This window comes from Balearica regulorum, chromosome 1, assembly GCF_011004875.1.
Source record: "Balearica regulorum gibbericeps isolate bBalReg1 chromosome 1, bBalReg1.pri, whole genome shotgun sequence".
In the NCBI taxonomy this organism is placed as follows: Eukaryota; Metazoa; Chordata; class Aves; order Gruiformes; family Gruidae; genus Balearica; species Balearica regulorum.
This window is the reverse complement of record NC_046184.1, coordinates 70,892,872-70,910,843: the sequence shown is the minus strand read 5'-3', so window position 1 is coordinate 70,910,843 and position 17,972 is coordinate 70,892,872. Positions and strand designations below refer to the sequence as shown.

Genomic DNA, 17,972 nt, shown 5'->3' with positions numbered 1-17,972 from the left:
TTCAAAAAGCTGTCTGTCAAGTTTAATTAATTAATATTTATGAGGACTTTAAAAGGACTTTGAGATCCTTTTCTGCAGAAGAGCGTAGCAGTACCATTTGTCATTATTACATTAATTTCACTTTAATTCTTCATTTTTATCACATGTATTTCTTTTAAAGTACATGTTGTTTCTTCCTGTTGCGAGAACTGTAATCATTTAAATTTAAAAGATGTTGTTCACACCATTTTCTCTGTAGCAGCATTGGACTTCATATGCCATATTTTTATTTCCATATCCTAACTGTAGTTTATAAAAATCCCAAGGATCCAAACCTGATGCTTTGTTCTGAAACATCACCCATACGGTACAGTTGCAGAACAAATGTCAAAAATGGTAAAATTGAAACAACTGAATTTTTCAGAGGTGAATACAGCCGAACTTATAGCAACTACATTCAGGATGGTGGCCAAATTCTGTCAGAGATTTCACCGAGAGCTCCTTTTCCGACTCCTCGAGAGCTGCTAGCAGCTTTGCCAGTGACTTCTACAACGTCTAGGAAATGAGAGAACCAATTATGTCCGTTCCTTAATGTACCTATTAATTTCAGTTATTTTTCAGTTATTACATGATCCTATTTAGAGTTTTATAGTGTTGATATTTTTTTCATTTTCAGGTGGGAAGAAACACAAGATGTACCCTTCTAGGGAAGTAATAGAAAATTAGGAAGATAATAGTCTAACACGACAAAGTTAGATACAGCTCTAAATAAGCTTTGCTAACTTACCTTGTCCTACAGTGTATTATTTTGTAACACTGTAGTCATTTAAAAATCAAACATCCCTAAAGAACCATAAAATGTACAGCTGCTAATAAGTGTAGCACACTACAATTACGCTCTTTAAAAAAAGCCAAATTGACCTTTTTCATCATGTTGCATGGGAAATTAAAATACCAGGCAAGTAATAACCACTCCTTAAACTATATAATAATGCAAAGTAATTATAGGTTCTAATGCTTTTTAAAGTCCTATATCAATTTTGTCTTGCCACAGAACTAAGAGGCTGTATTCTGAGTAAGGCAGGCAGAGCCTCCCGTAGCACGCACTTAAGTGAGACACACGCACTCTCCTAGGTTTCGTTTCTTAAACCCTTCACATCCCTGGTTTTTTTCAAACCACAGTTCTAGTATCATTATTAAAGCGCCTAATATATTTCTGTTGTTCGCTTCATTTATTACATGCCATAATGGGGCTGCATATCTTTAGTGTTGGTTATGCACAATTAGCACTTAGTTATTGTCTTGTCACTTCAGCCCATACAAGACAAACTTCTTTAATGTAAGAAGTCAGCTAATCTTCATCAGTCAAGCAAAGCAGACTGTTTGCTACCCAGAGTGCAAAAGATTTTCATCATAGTTAGCACTCTTGGATCTGAGGAAGGGAACTTTCTTTTTCTCTCCCCAAAAAAGTGAAGCTGTTGTGATTCTTTTCAATACTCCTCTTTTACCGCTACAAGTGTGAACTAATGTACAGTTTCACTTTGCAGCTAATATACATCATACTGTGCCCTAGGGCCACTGATCCCCCTGGAAAAGTGCTGTAAGGTGTTTCTGAAATGGAGCTTTCCTGGGATATTTAATAATTCTTAGCCTTGTCATTCCTGAGCCTTCAATCTAGTCTTTTATTTGATTTTTACTTTGCATGTAGTTTGGGCAAAGAGTTGCTGAAATAGTCTTACAGGAGTCTTAGTCTGGGAACAAAAGAATTGATCTACCTGAAATACAGTCTAATTCATCTAGTCAAAACAGGGAGCATTTCCAGAAGTTTCAAAGAATTTCAGAAATTCTCAAAAGTGGCCCTAATCCTGATTATATTGCAATAGCTCTCATAGAGCCTAATAAAACAGACTGCCTGTAGGGTACTTTTCTTGCTCACAATCTGGGGCTAGTGGCACTCTGAAGAATTAATTTTGTTGTTTTTTATAATAAATCCTATTTCATGGATGCTCCAGTGTAGCTCTTCTGTGATTCCTATGGGAAAGCATCCCACTGACTACATTCGCTCATTAATAAATAGCTTTAAATCTTTTGTTTTTCATTACTTGTATAACAATAAAACCCAAAAATGCTAGACAGCTGACCCATTACCAGTTTTGGAGGGGTTTTGTATCTGCTATGAAACCTTTTTCTTTTCTTTGAATAATCTTGTCAGTCACCATGCCATTAATAATTTCTGTTGCCCTTCTCAGGATCCTTTTTTCTTCCTCTAGTTAAGCTAATCAAAACCAAACAACAGATTCTGGTTGAGGATGAGTTTATAAGATAGCAGTTTAATTTTCTTTCTTTATCCCATGCTGCCCCTTTGTATGCAAAATTATGTTATTGAGGTTTTTTAGATCTGCTCACTCCAGCCACTGTCCCTGATGTGGAATTTATTTATTGAAGAGAATATTTTTATTTACAAACACATCGGTGATATCAAAAAATCAGCAACAGAGGCAGCAAGGCTCACCAGCTATTGCAAGACTTGTATGTTTGACCTTATTCCCCACCTTCATATTCTCTTCCCCCATTAAATTTTAAATCCTTTGGGTCATTCTTTATATCAGTAAAAGCACAACATATCTGGAGTGCTACCACAGAGTATATAACGCTCTCTGTTTGGTTCCATATTTCAGGTTTTCAGTTATCATCTACCATTTAGGTTTGTTTTTTTTTTTTCCTAACAGAGTATATGCAATGTTCATGAGTAGACTAAATCCTTTCGTCACTTTGCACTACTTTGTCTTTGCCAACACTGAAGTTCTGACGTTCTGCGTCTGGTTGCTCCTTCCAGTCCCTTGTGCCTTCCGAGCTACCTAATAATGAGATTAACTCACATCACACCAAGCCTGGAGGCAGCCCGTTCTTCAGTCTTGTTATTGCGTGACCCTCATATTCCTACCCTTTAAATAGTTGATCCTGGCCCAGTGAGAGGCCTGCTCATTTTTGCCTAGTGCTTTTTGTGAAAGATTCAGTGATTTTTCTGCTTTTATGTACAACTTCACTGTTTGTTTTCTTATTTTTGAGTATCTACAACTCACCATCCAGCTCAAGTCTCAGTGTGGATGGTAGTTAGACTCCCTTGATTTCAGGGGACTTTTGTTCGGGCCATAAACTCCATCTCTGAGCTAACTCATAATGTGCCTGTCCCCTTTTATGGGCCTCCTGAAGGCTACACTTTCAGAGTGAGAAGAAAAACACGTTGTCTCACATACTGTATTCTAGGAAGACAGGCTGTAGATAGGACTGTAGACATAGGACTGAAAGACATCTCCTGAGCCACCAAGCCTAGTCCCTGGTGTCAAATAAGCGCTGTCTCATATTTTCCCTTTCATAAAGCTATTCAGCTCTGGGATCTAATTGCTCCATCCAGCCAGTTTTTGACATATTTTCATTTTTTTCTTGATACTGATGCTTAATGCTGAAGGGATTTTGTGAATATTAAGCTCTGCTCCTAGCCTAAAGGTTTTAGCATCCCCTTATCTTTCATGTCTCTGTACAGCTTACTCCTAATTTGAAGTTTTTCCATCTCCTGAATACCCACAGAGCTTAGTGACAGTCATCTTAATGGTGTGAGTGCTCCTCTTTCTTCTCTGTAAACACATTAAACTTCTCCTCAGCAGCACTTCACCTCTCTTTGGCAGTAGTCTCAATATAGTTAATTTCTGTAGAAAATTTAAAGGGAAAAAAAAAAAAGGAAACCACTGGAAAAACAAACTTGTAAACAGACACTGCCTTTCGCACTTTGTCAAGTTGCATGTGTGTGACTAGCAAAATGGAGTGGAAAATCTTGCGAGTGGGCTCAGCTGTATCTTTGCTCGACACTTGACTGCAGCAGTGATGTCAGTCTGCCTTCGGCTTTCCCACTTTCCGGAGTGTCCGTGTCCTTCCTTTCACTCTGTCGGCTGCTTTAGCAGCTTGTTCCATACTTCTGTGATATTTTCTTTCTGCAGTTTGAAGTCAACTCAGGGTATGGTTTAAAACCCCCATCTGCTATCACTGAAGGGTATTTAAATCAACTGTTCTATCCTTCTATCTGAAACAGCCTTTATTTTAATGGGAACTGGACTGAAAATGGTTACACACACATTCAAATCGCTGTTCTGATGTAGTTGTAAACACTTACCTCCAGTATAAACTGTAAAATGCCCACACAATGCTGCCTTTGTTCTCTGTCAAGCCGCGGAGAGGGAATGCAATTCCAGGGACATCCTTATTTCAAACACCCACATTAGATTTTTGCATGAGTGGTCATTTTATAAATTCTGAAGACCTGAATACTGCTTATTTTCATTGAGTGTCTCTAAATTTAGAATAAAAATTAATACATTTTCCCTACCTGCTTTTAAAAAAAATAGTAAATACAAAGAACACCAAGTTGAGGTTTGTCTTTGTAAGTTGACCTAGGATTCTGTGTGTGTATATATACGACATCGTACTGGCAAAAATGTACAAACCCAGGCACAGCTCCCACTTTCCAGCCTTTGACAATAAATGGACTTTTTGACAGAAACCTAGAATTAGTAAACCGTAGGTGTGGACTGATGAACTGCGATGTAAAAGAGTGGCTTTGTTCTCTCAGCGTTACATATAGATGAACATTAGTTTGAGTTATGCTGGAAACTCAAAGGAGCTTTAAAAGAGGAAAGGAGGAAAAGCAGAGGACAAGGTACATCACTGAGCGCACAAAGCAGAGGGGAAGGGTGTGGGTGCGGTAAGTCTGATCTTTCTTTATCCTAGAGGAAATCATTTAAATGCTTCCAGATTTTGTTTCTTTCTACAAAACCAAAGATCTGGCATTACCAAAGGAGGCACTTCACACACAGCCATCTTTGTGCACAGCAATATTTCTCTCGCTTTCTTAAGAAGTCTTCAGTACCTTGACACACATCCTGTACATCAGAAAAGATGACAGACAGCAGGGAGATCTCCTTAAGTATCTGTTCTGAACAATGAGGTAGCTGTTTCTCAAAATGGAAGTTTTATACTACTTGTGATTAGTCCAGGCACACCTTCGCCTTCCAAACAAGGTGATAACAGAGGTCATTTTCTAATATAAATGGCCTTCCTTTTGCCATTGTAAAATATGACAGGAGTTCTAGGATGTAGGTTAATTATAATGGTCATTCTGCTAATGTCACAGTCGTGTCAAAAGTAGCATTATCAATTTATGGTGGTAAGTCCAATCTGGCATGTTAATGCAGCCTATTGTAGATTTTTTTCCCCCGTTCATCTTGCATGCCTATTAAATAAATTGGGTGAGGGTTTTAGGGAAAGCTGAAGACTACCATCTGCTTGCTAGAAGAGTAATAGTCTTGCCTCATTATATACTCCTAACCCAGTGGCATCTCAATATGCTCCTTGACTCCACTTGATATACGTGCCCAAACTGTGCCCTGATTTACATCCTATGCCAATTCCATTAAAAAAAAAAACAAACACAAAACAAAAAAAAAAACCAAACAACAAAAAAACCAAACAACACTTGCTGGAGGTGGAAGGCTAGGCTTGAATTTACCCTTCCATTTTAAAGCTGAACAAGGTTTAAATCCTGGAGTGTTCAAAACCCATCTGAAGTAGTTGCAATATTTAGCTCTTTGACTTCAGCGGAGGCTAAATCTGCTTTTGAGAGTCAAATAATACTGTAAGTGGGGATGGACAGAATTTCTCATACTTCATCCATCTCCTTGCCTTGTTTCATTTTACTTGGGAGCTAGCAAACCATGTTTATATGTTTTTCACCTGGTGCTTACCTCTTTGTCACCTAATGAGTGCATAGTTCACACGTTTAATACCCAGGGGCACACGCAAACCTCACCGTCAGTCTTTGCCAATGCGTTTCGGTCGCTGAACTTGCACAATACGAAAACGGTTGCAGAGTTTGGCCCTTAAGTATCCCAACTAACAGGTTTCCCCAAGGCAGAGGATCACCCCCAGTGTGCAAGCGCAGCCCCAGATGAACCCAGAGGGTGTCTGGGCCCCCACCCCACAGGTTATCAGACAGCCAAGCGTGTCTAGACAGGCCACTGGCAGCCTCTCCACGAGACAGCTGTACACTTGGAAGGTAAATGATTTGTGGAACTGTGTATGTTTAAGGCCACTCATGCATAAAGCTGTCAAATGCCATGTAGACATAGGTAGAGCATTTCTGGCTCGACATATTAACATAGCAAAAGCAAAAGGCATTGACACTTTTTATTGGGAAAGGCGTCCCGTAGCTGGTGCAGTTTAATTCAAACCGTGGCACTTCTCCGAGGGCTGAGAAACAAAATCCTTCGGCCAGCGTTTTGATGCAAGCAATGTTGCAAGAAGTCACATGTGAAAGTATTGCCATGGCATGTGAATTGCACTTCAGCAGTGTATTTTTCATTTACTAAATATTTTAAACAAATTAGTCCACTAAGCTCTGTATTACACTGGAAGACAAAAGATTACGTAGCTGAATTACACTCACCGTTCAGAGCGAGTGCTTTTTGCTGGGTGGGCAGAGGTGGCTGTGTCTCCCACTGGTGCCTGACCCACGGGGAGAGCCGCCCTGCTGCGCAAAACCCTCTGTGTGGTGGGCACTGCTGGCGGGACATCCCCCTCTCAGTCGCCATCGGTAACCTTTGGGCTAACTGTAATGGAGTGCGTGATTTGTCACAATGCCTGACTTCCCCTGCTTTAGTCCATATTAATCCGTATGTTCATTTAAGAGAAACTCAGAAGGACTGAATTTTTTTTTTTTTTTTTTGTAATGTGACTTCTTTGGGGAAAACACTTTTACATATCAGCACTAGTTAAGGCTCCTTCATCTAATCTGGTAAGTTGCACAAAAGTATTTTTCTCAGCATTGTTGTCAATGGACAAAAATACAAAAGATGGAAACTAGAGAAACTGCCGAAGAACTTCTTTGCTTCAAGAATTCAGCATTTCAACACAGCTACTCAAAACACTTTTGTGTTATTAGTAGCCTGGTATGCCAGGATTGGGGTGGGAAGGATAGCGGGAACCTGTAAATTCTATAAAAGAGTCTTGACCATAAATAACTTAAAGATTTCAGGATCATTCCGTAATCTCTATTTTCAATCATCAGCAGCAGCAGGCAGTAATCCTACAGAAAAAAAAAAAGTCCACAAATAAACAAACCAATTTTCCTTTAAGAGCAGAGCTAATTCTTTTCAATCCACTTTTTTATTACACTATTTTCCCTCTATCTATTTAGCTAGCATAAGGATAAATTTCCAAAGCTACCCAGTTGGAAAATAAATGGGTTCACTGTTTGTCTAGCATTCCAATCTTCACAAATGTAAATCAGTCCAACTGCTACTCATTTAAACCTCCAACTTCACAAAACATTAAAGGACTGCTTTCAATACACAATTTAATCTGTGACAATTCACCAAGATTTCTGCTCGAACATCATTAGAAATTGACTATCTGATAAAGAGAGACCACTATCGGAGGTCAGGCAGGTCAACCTGTGTCATTTACGTAGTTTTACTGGGTCAACTACAGCAGGCACCACTATTTGAAGGTTAAATTGTTACAATTAAATACATATACAGCTATTCCCATAGCTACTCTGTTGTTAAATCTACCGTAAACAACACAGGCATTTATATCTGACCCTAATTGTGTCCAGGATGTCACCATTTGGAAATTATACAAAAAAGGACATTATAATCCGTTACACATTAAACAATACTTTATGTAGTGAGATCCATAATTAGCTGGTAGAAACTGGTTTCATTTATTCACATCAGTGTTAAGGGGTTCATTTAGGTTACTTTCTTTCATTTTAATTGGAATAATGTGAGCAGTGCCTCCCAATATATTTTATAGCTGGAGAGTTCACTATAAACAAAGGCACGTAACCCTGCCAAGGCAGTCACTAGGGAAACTCTTTTTCTATGCGTTGGCCCTATTCACTTGCTCCCTAAGTATCTTCAAGAAGATTGGCTTTGCGGGGGGGGGGGGGGGGGGAAGGTTGAGGGGGGTGTCAGTGAAGAGCCTTCTTAGATTCAAGCGTACCGCTGAGCTGGGAAATCCTCCTTCACTCCAAGTTTGAAGTCAGCCAGCCAGCCAGCAGCGTTAACGTTACGTGATTTTCCTACTCATCAGAGAAAATCGAATGAAATATCTCGGTAGTGTTTTGTAGCTATCAGGTCATTCTGATGCACATAATAGTATAACAAGGTAGGTTTGCTGATACCACAAGAGAGAGAGTAGTTAGTTGAGTAACTACATTTATAATCAACTCCTACAGGAGAAAAGAAAAAAGGTTACTCCACATACCTGCCTGTGTGTCTCTAGTTTGCACCACAATAGATGTAAAGTTGTGTGTATGCTAGAAACAGTTCTCAGAACCACCGGTTGAAATCAATTCTAGTAAAATGTCCAACTGGAATGTAACAAGAAATTCTTACCGGTACGCCTGCACAAGACAAATGTACCGTCTCTCAGATGGGCTTCCTCCTGCATACAGTCACTTTGTTTTCCTTCTGATTTGTGTGAAAGCAGGACATTTACTTTTCACTCAGCGCAGTAGCCTGGGATATTTATTCTGGTTTTTCTGTGTGCTGGCGACCTGATCCAAGACTCCCACAGTCTTTGGTGGGCTTTGAATGAAGTTTTTGGCTGGGGAAGCAAAAACGCTTGAATGCACTAGATTTTGTTGAAAGCACAGGATTAGTTCTGATACCAAAGCAGTTCCTCTGCTGGGCTTTTACAGGGCTTTTACATACGTGCACACGTGTCTGCGTGCTCTGCGACAGACAGCAGAGGTGCGAGACGTGCGGTCAGTGCAACAAAATCGTGAACATTTGTTGTACAAGCCTTACATGTAAGATCTTATCACATCATTCGTCCTGAAACTACCTTTTTTTTCTTTCCTTTATTATTGTAATTTCAGATTTTGCGTTGGAGACAAATTTTTCCTGAAGAACAACATGATTCTGTGCCAGACAGACTATGAGGAGGGTTTAATGAAAGAAGGTTATGCACCCCAGGTTCGCTGAGCTGATGCCACATCATTAAGAATACAAAGCACTATGTTCTTTTATCTTTTTTGCTCAACATGTATATAAGAAATGACACAGGAACCTACTGAATAGCATAGATAGGAGGCAGAATGGTTGCGTGAAATAAAAGGCGGACTGCATCTGTATGTAGTGAAAATTTCTCCAGTTCAGAGTTGAATGTTAATTAAAAAGGTACTGTACATACAGCTGGATTCTTTTTGCTTGCTCTTGGGGTTTTTGGTTTGTTTGGGTTTTTGTTTCTTTTTGTGTCATTTGGCATGAGATGTTTATTTTGGACTATTGTATATAATGTATTGTAATATTTGAAGCACAAATGTAATACAGTTTTATTGTGTTACCATTTGTGTTCCTGTTTGCTTCTTTGTATTGTTGCATTTAGTACAATCAGTGTCTAAACTTACTGTATATTTATGCTTTCTGTATCTACCAGCTATTTTAAATGAGCTGTATCTTTCTAGTAAAAAGAATTAAAGAGCAAATCCCAACCATTATGCTACACTTAGAGCTTAAGAATACTGTTTACATTAAAACTATTTAGAAAACTAACAACTCTAGCAGCACCTGCTGCTAATGATGCTATGGTTAAGGGTCTATCAGCACTTCTGTTATAAGCCTCTATTTTTCAGGGGTTAAGCATCTGCTGTTTAATTGCATAGATTTTCCTCAAAGAGCACTTTTATTTTACTACAAAATTTTGAAAAACAAATCTGACCTGTTTGGGATATATTATAAAAGGTGCAAAAGTTAATGATTTTAGGTGCTGCTTTTGTGCCCCTTAGGCATTCAAAATGCCTGGATTTGATTTTTAATTTAGCTGGAAATTAAGCCCTAATGCAAACCAGTGCCTCTGGGTATCTTATTTTTTATATATATATAAAAAATATATATGTTATTTTTCTGAAATAATTTAATTTAGGTGGGAAGGGAGAGGACTTCTGTTCAAAAACATTTTAAAAATTTCTTAAAATTTGAGGGGTCTCTCTCTGTCCCCCTTTCCTTTTTTTTTTTTTTTTTCTCCTTTTTTTTTTTTCTTTTATCAGGGCTTAACCCTAAAGTTTTCTGGGGCTGTGTCCTCAACAAACCCTGGAAAAAAGTGAAACTAGAAGGCACTGTAAACAGCCCCCTCTGAGGGTCTATTTACATTAAGGAAATGACCCCAAGCTGACACTAGGAGAGTGACTGGTTACTTATTACCCACCTCAGTGAATGCTGAAGGCAATTTAAGTGCTGATATAGATGGGACAAAACTTTGAAATGCCAATACAGAAAGTGCAAGCTACCACACTCGATTGACTACACAGGTACTTTGCTGTCTGTGACAACATCCTACAGGTTTGTCCCATCAATAGTAGCAACTAAAATCCTTTTGACAGAGGTGGAGTCACTGCTGAAAGCTACTGTTGGCAGTCAGTCCGGTTTCTAGGAGAGGTGGACCTCTGTTTTTAAAGCCATGAAGCTATTGCATCAGCAGGATGTCCCTAAGTGCTCATGCCCCTAACAGAGCTTACAGGTGTTTGGCAAAGTAAAGCAGGATGAATGCTTAAAATGTTGTTAAATGCATATTTAATTCTTTTCTCTTTGCTGCTGTAATCTAGCTCATGGGGAAAACAGCCTGCATTTAAAAAAACAACATTGAGAGAAAAAAAAAAAAAAAGAAAAAAGAAAGAAAGAATAGAAACCCACTATACCCTATGTTGCTATGAAGCTGAGCTCTTGTTTTTATTTAGACTAAGAACCCCCACCTCTGCTCAAGTTGAGTGCTGTCTTTCCTTGCTCTTCCTGTCTCCTTGCGCAGTTTCAACATGTTTTTGCTGGGGATGGGGAAAGAAACTTTGTAGTGCAGTGAGGTGATTCCTCTAGTGTATGGTTTGGAGTACACTGCACAGTGGCTTGATTTAGAAATGGATATTTAGATCTAATGACTATTGTTACAGTGTGGTTTTGTTTCTGGCTGTGAACCCTTTTAAAAATAAGCATGGCTCACAAAACTTGAGTTTGACTCATACAGGACCAGTAAGGAATGCAACGACTCCTCAGGCTGTTCTTGCTAATTAGAAGAAATAGCTCCACATCATTTTTCAATTGAAATTTAGCCCTACTTTGTGCACTATCTTCCTTCCTAACTTTGAGCACAGGTTTCTCTTCCACAGTCCCTTAACGTCTGTGGGATAACGAAGCAGTTGATGTCAGAGGTACTATTAGGCACCGCTTCAGGTGCATTAAACAAGTTGTCCATTCCGTGAAGGTGAGGTTGGCCAGAAAGGGAAAAATCATATGATCTTATTTTGGTATCAGTTTCAATTTTCTCCTCCAGCCTCTGCTGTGTTTTTCAGTTAGCAGCCAGAAACATCTCTCTTCTGCTTTCCACTAGTAGACTAAAGACTGGATAGAAATCCCTGGTTCAGAAATAGGGCTGGGGAACAGGAAAGAAGGGACCTTGATTCTGTCTTTGACTTGCTGTAAGCTTGGGCAAGTTACTCAACTTCTCTGTGCCTCAGTTGCCCCTGTCTGCCGGGTGGGGCAAATGCATACACTGCTTTTGTAAAGCATTTTTGGCTCTTCAGAAAACCAAGAGCTATGCATGCAAATGTTACTAGTAGCATTAGGATATTCTGGGAGAAGAGTGCAGTAGGTAACCGCAGATCTGAGGTTAGGAGAGCACCAAAACCAACTAAGCCCGTGGAAGGCTTGTTGGGGATGAAGGCAACTACACACTAATAGTGCTGTAAATGCTAAAGCGCGCTCTCATTACCACAAAGGGCCACTGCTCAGCTCTCTGTAGGGTAAACGAAGAGAGTGGAATGGGAAAACAGTGGCTTACTGTTACACGCCATGCTACTCATACGTGCATGTGTGTGTTTTGTGACATATGCTCCAAATGGGGAAGAGAGGGGTGGCCCTGCTGTGGAGAAAAAAGTAGTCTCACCATTCTATCGACCTTAGTTGATGCAAGGATAAAGAAATGTTGATATGCTTGTTTGAAGAGCTGCAATGGTATGGCATTGCTTTGAGCGCTTTAAGCTCATATATCTTATTCACGTACATATCTAAAATCTGTATGTAGAAGTTACAGTATAAACTTAGATTTGAGGTAGGTCAGAGATTGATTACGCATTTTCCTGTATTTCAAACTTCCATCTTGCCTGGCTGTTAAAATAATAACTGGGGGTTGAAATATTTAATGGAAACATTTACAACTCCAATAAAGTATAATATCATAAGACAATATTGAAGAGAGATTATCTGCCAGGCTGCTTTATTGATCTTTTTGACAGAGGCCTAGACCATTCCTTTGGGTTGCTTTTAGTTATCTACCTTGGGTTTCCTTCTCCATCACTGTGTGTGTCAACATGCTCTGTGTGCATACAGCAAAATGTTCTGCTAGTGACCATTGCTCAGTGATTGCTCATTTGCCAGGCAGGAATGCTTCCACTTGTATCTCCTAAGTTTAGCCAGACAAAAATAATAAGAAGAATAACAGTAATTTTAAACATCTATTATTCTTAGGTTGCTGTTTTTCAAGCCACATGAAAAAGTACAAATTATCAAACCTTGATTTTCAACTGTAGAAAGGTCCTCTGCCAACCATAACCTGCTGTGTCTGTTATCTGCCACCACTGGTGATGAATCAAGAGAGCCTGGATTTTGCAGAAGCAGCGACCAGGGCTAAAAGTTGATCTGTTTCATAATTGTATTTTTATCTTGCTTAACATCTTTTCCGGGTTGCTTTTTTTTAAGCACTCCTTCTTGCCTCTTCCTACCCTCCCAGAACGCTCAAATTTATGCTCGTGTAACGTAAATAAAGAAAAATCATCCAGCAAGCCCTCAAATGTTCCTACTTGCCTACATATAAAATGACTTGAGGAAAATAGATTGAAAAGTGGTCAGTGACAAGGGAGACCGTGGGGAGCGGAAACAAACAGGGACTGTGGCAAGAGTACAGACAAAGTACTTTAAAGGCTTTTTTCAGCATAATATACGGCAGCTTCTTATAATTTTCTCAGCAGTAGGTAGTTTACAGTCATCTGTACCTAGAACAAATCTTGTCAAAAATGAAGGTCTGTAGTGATTGCTGGGTATAATTTTATACATTTAGCTGATTCTTCTGAAAGCTTCCACTGTGCTGCTGTTGTCAGACTAAATTATCAATTTAGCCATTTGTTGTTTAATGAATAAAAAACTCCTATGGCATTGGAGATATTGTGGTTTCAATAAAGCAAAAGCTTTAACAACTCAAACTACAGAAGGTAAAGTGTGTACTGTATATAAGAACAGTGTTTTTATTCTTTTAAATACCACTTTAGGTAAAAAAAAAGCCAATCACATACTTACTTAATACATTTCTCCTACTTCAGTCCAATGATGCAGACCAAACCTGTTTACTGTTCACTTCAGTACCTTGCAAAAGGAAACCAAAATACAATATGTGCAAGGTAATAGGCCATTAGCACAAACATGCTCCCAGTAAAAATCTTTTGTGTAGGCACCCTTTCTAGAAGCTGCCAATTGTGGGCGATAGAAGTATTATAAAGGAAGTGATTTTAATGCTATTTAAGGCATTAAAAGATGAGGAGTATCTGTTTAAAGCTTTAAGTAAGGGTTGCATATATCTAATACCTTTTAAAATGCCCTTCTGCTGATTTATATTCATCCTGAACCCGCTAATAATGAGTATACATAAGCAAATACCGTCTTCCACCTATTCAGCATGTCATTGGTATGAAAGCCCCAGAAAATATCTCACGTAATCAGTGTGTTCAGAGAGTTATCTAGCACAAATTACTCATTAACTCAATAGCACATAATAAAAAAGAACATCAATTAATTAATGAGTCACCCTCAGATCACTTTGATTACAACACAGCTCTGTTGAAACAGCAGTTATAAATGGAGCTGCCTCTCTTTATTCATTGTTTGCAATTGGCCCATTATTTTGCAGAGACCGGTGTCATATTTAACACATGCCTGCAGGTAATTGTGTGATTAGTTTCATAAATGAAGATGCAGAGGGAGAACGTGGAGTGTCTTGCTCTGCAGTCAAGTCTGAAGATGCCAGAATCCACCGTACCTCCTGCAACCTGCCGTGCCGGCAGACCTCATGCAGCGCCCACGAGGCCAGCCTGCCTCCGGGCTGCGAGGTCTGAAGTGACAGGAAAACACACAGAGCTGGTCAAACCAACCTCTGCTTTGAGCTGAAGATCTCCAAGCCCTGGGCAAACACTTTTGACGTAGGCCTCCCAACAGGCCACGTTGCTGGTGTTTCATGGAGAAGAATACAGAGGCAGGGAGATTAAGTGGGCTGCCCAAGATCATGCAGTGAGTCTGCATTCCTCGAACCCCGCTATTAGCGTGACTTGTAAGACCTCACACAACTGCCCCATCCTGGGTCTTGCCAAGAGAAACTCCTCTGCTGCGTTTGGAGCAACACGTGTGAACTCCTTGATGCTCAGAGATGGACCGAGAAGCAAGGAGAGGCTGAACGCCGAAAGCTTCATTGTGGTGAACTGTATTTGGTGCACATGAGCTGGGGAGGCGAGTGAGGAGGGCTGGCTGGGGTTGGGGTTTTTTTTATGTAAAGTTTTTTAGAAGATGAAGAAAAGAACACAAAGTCACCACCTAAAGTTCCTAAACTATCTTGGTTAAATGCCATTCCAATAAGCTTATAGTGTAATTATAACAGTTCCCTTAGGTAAGTAAGAAACATCTGTTAGTAACACATAGCAGGTGTTAGCAATTACACATACTGATTTTTTTAAAGTGTTTTTAATTAAAAAGAATTCTGTTTTCTGAAAAGGAAAGCACGGTAAGTCCAAACAAGCTTTTGTTTGTGTGGCTCTAGATCATGTAATATGCAAAACGATAAAGGTAAAATCAACTTAAATTAGCAAGGGTTTGCACATATGAATCCAGATTATTGCAATCAAAACCAAATTGGGATTCACTGCATTATTGTAAAGCATGTAATATTAGTATTCTAAGCAAAGTCTCATCTAATGTATGAAATCCATATAGTTCATGTAATCACTGAATACATCTAAAAGTGGAGCGTTTGAACCTAAGAAGATTGCTACAGTTAAGTAAAAAATGATAGGTATTGTAAGAAAGGAACAAATGGCAAGGAATTCTGTGCAATAGTTTCTTCACATTCCCTTTATCCCACTGCTGGGAAACACTTTCTAGATTATGTTAGAGCAAAATAAAACTGTGTTGTCAAATTACTTTGAAAAACTAGCCAAAAGCAATTTACGTTTAGCAATGTGACATGTTCTGCCATTGAGAAATAACAAGAAAGAGCCACATTGGTAGGCCAACTATTTACTGATGGTTTTAATCCAAACTAAAAGATGATGAGATGACAATTTTTTTCCCTATCCTGACGCTATCTTTCCATAGATGCCAAGATGTGGATATCGGGCATATCAGGATTTAAATCTCGCCATAAACTTTGACTTTCCTTTCATGTAAAATACATAAGCAAACTAGTTGGCAGGGAAAAGAGCAAGCACCACCAACATTAGTACAATCTATGGACTTGTTTTTGTATCAAGCTGGGATCCAGGTTGTGCTGGTTTGTCTGTGGTTCCTTTCACAAAAGTGTCTCTAAAGGCCAATGCAGAAAAGTAGTCTACACCAACATAAATGAGATTATTTTTCTTTATGTTCTTCCCAACGGTGGTTTTTATGAGGAGACACGTATATAAAATAATGGGTATGAAAAACCCTATCAGTAGATGGTTACACCAAAGGAAAAAAATGCATACATATTTTATTCATCTAAGTGAATGCACAGATCTGGAAAGAAAGGCCAGATTTTTAACATTTTTCTGCTTTCAGGAAACTTGGGGTTTATCCTATGTTATCCAGAAGTATTTCTAAGCATCTTTATCTCTTATTCAAAATATATAAAGTTTGTTTAAGCCTTTCTTTATATCAAGGTCATTAAAACTTTTATCAGTTGCATCCAACCAATACACTGCTAGTATTGTAACTAGCTTTCTGGATGAACAGAATAAGAAAAAAAAAATATAGACCTTTTAACTCTTACAGTTACATTAGTAAGAACTTCTAGGTACCTACTACACAGCTTTATTAGCCATTCGTGATTGCAATATAATATCCAAGTATCCAAACCAGATGGCATACAGTTAACCAAACATATGAGCTGTGAACAATAATCATGTAGCAACAGCTATAAAAGTATTTTGATGGTTTTTTTGTTGAAGTTGAAGCAGAGCATTTCAGTACTCATTGTACAAAATGCCTTTCTGGAGTACAGTAACCTTGTGACAATGAGTGCATATTAATTAAAAAAAAAAAAGATAAAGCAAGATAAATGCCTAACAAATGTCTTTAATGTCTTTAATTTAGAATTACAGCTTCACATTTGTTCCTACAGTCTCTCAATCATCATGTAAGTGATAAAATATCACTGCTAAGTCCGTAGCTGTAAGGAATATTTCTGCTTTGGCCTCTCATCCCAGTTTATTTTGGGAGCATTATAATAGACCTGTTCGCTCTCTTCCTCTCAAACTTCTCTTTTAAAAAAAAAAGGGGGGGGGAATCACCTTAGCTGTGTTCTGTGTGGCCAGCTGGAAGACCTTCCTGGAGGTAAAGTTCCCAAGCTATGAAGCTCAAGTGGAGATGGGGATGTAAGCTTGTGAAATGAGCAGGATACAAGACACACATTTCTCTTCAAAGTCGAGCTCACTAAGGGCAGATGTTAACCCTGGAGCTGGGTACTTGAACGTTAAACATTGTGGTATGAGCAGCGCATGCCTGGATCCACCAGTGTGGACTTTATTCTCTATATCTTTCTGTCCAGTTGGAAAATAGTGCTCAGGCCCTCGTTACATCTTCAAAGTGGTATGAAGATAAATATATTAGTGATTTTGAGATGCTAAAATAATAGTGGTAGAGAGGGACACAAGTTAACTAAGCAGGACAGAGCACTGAAAGCTTTCCACAGACAGAGTAGCAGGACTGTGCCAAGGCAATGTAGTCCAAATGATAAAAGAGACCACCTGCATATTGCCTGCCATCGGTTTAGAGCTCCTGGAATATATTCTCCAAAGTCCTTCTAACCTACAAGTTACTTATTTTAGTAGTATGATGTCATAGTGTCACAAGCTATTGACATTTTCAACAACCTGAAAATCCCTTTAAACAATCTGCAAGTTTCTGATTAACATCCCACACGTCCATACACCTTTCCTTCTTTAATTGGGGGTACCTGATCTTGGAGTCTGAAAGTCATCTGGAAGCAACTCCGTGTAATTGAAGTCATACTATATGGGATCGTGTTGCTGGCATTTACTGGGAAAGTGAAGCAACACAGAACTATCATAAAATTTCAGGGTTGCAGTCACCCTTGTCTCATCATGTAGTATTGTGATAGGAAGTTTATAGAGAGGTTGGGTTTTTAAGGACAGGCTGGGTATCAATTTGTCCCAAAGTTTTTATTGTGCTAATGAACTGTAACAGCTCTAATCTATTTTTAGATGGTGGCATTTCAAGTCTCTCTGCTCCTCAGTTCAAAATCCATAATGTGGAGATAATATACCACTTTTCTACCTCACAGGATCCATGAGGCTAGTAATTGTGGGATTTTGCAACAGTGCCAGCGAAGCACATAGAATACCTAAGCAGGAGAACAGCAATATATACAAATTCTAGCTTAGGAATTCTCTAAAACGTTGATTGCTGGATACTGGAGAAGTACTGGGAAAAGGATTGCTCTGCCTTTACTTTTTCTTATCACGGTTCCAAGCCACCTCTGTTAATAGTCCCTGTCAAAGACAGACACTTGGCTAGATGAGAACTTTGGTCTGAGCCAGAATGGTCATCCTCTATTATATTCTTCCCTGAGGTACCACAAGGACTGCTACGGTGCAAAAGAATGAGAGGCAAGGAAAACAATTACAATCCATA

The 17,972-nt window shown here is 39.0% G+C and overlaps 1 protein-coding gene across 4 annotated transcripts in view; it reads left to right on the top strand.

Annotated features, from left to right (window-relative positions):
* The window catches only part of LMO3 (LIM domain only 3), a 61,192-nt gene extending 47,913 nt beyond the window's left edge, over positions 1-13,279 (top strand). For all 4 annotated transcript variants that reach the window (XM_075757649.1, XM_075757666.1, XM_075757657.1 and 1 more), the window contains one exon: positions 8,915-13,279. In XM_075757649.1, the coding sequence (XP_075613764.1) occupies positions 8,915-9,020 (106 nt within the window). In that variant the 3' untranslated portion in view covers positions 9,021-13,279. The remainder of the gene's footprint in view (positions 1-8,914) is intronic.
* The last annotated feature ends 4,693 nt before the right edge of the window (positions 13,280-17,972 follow it).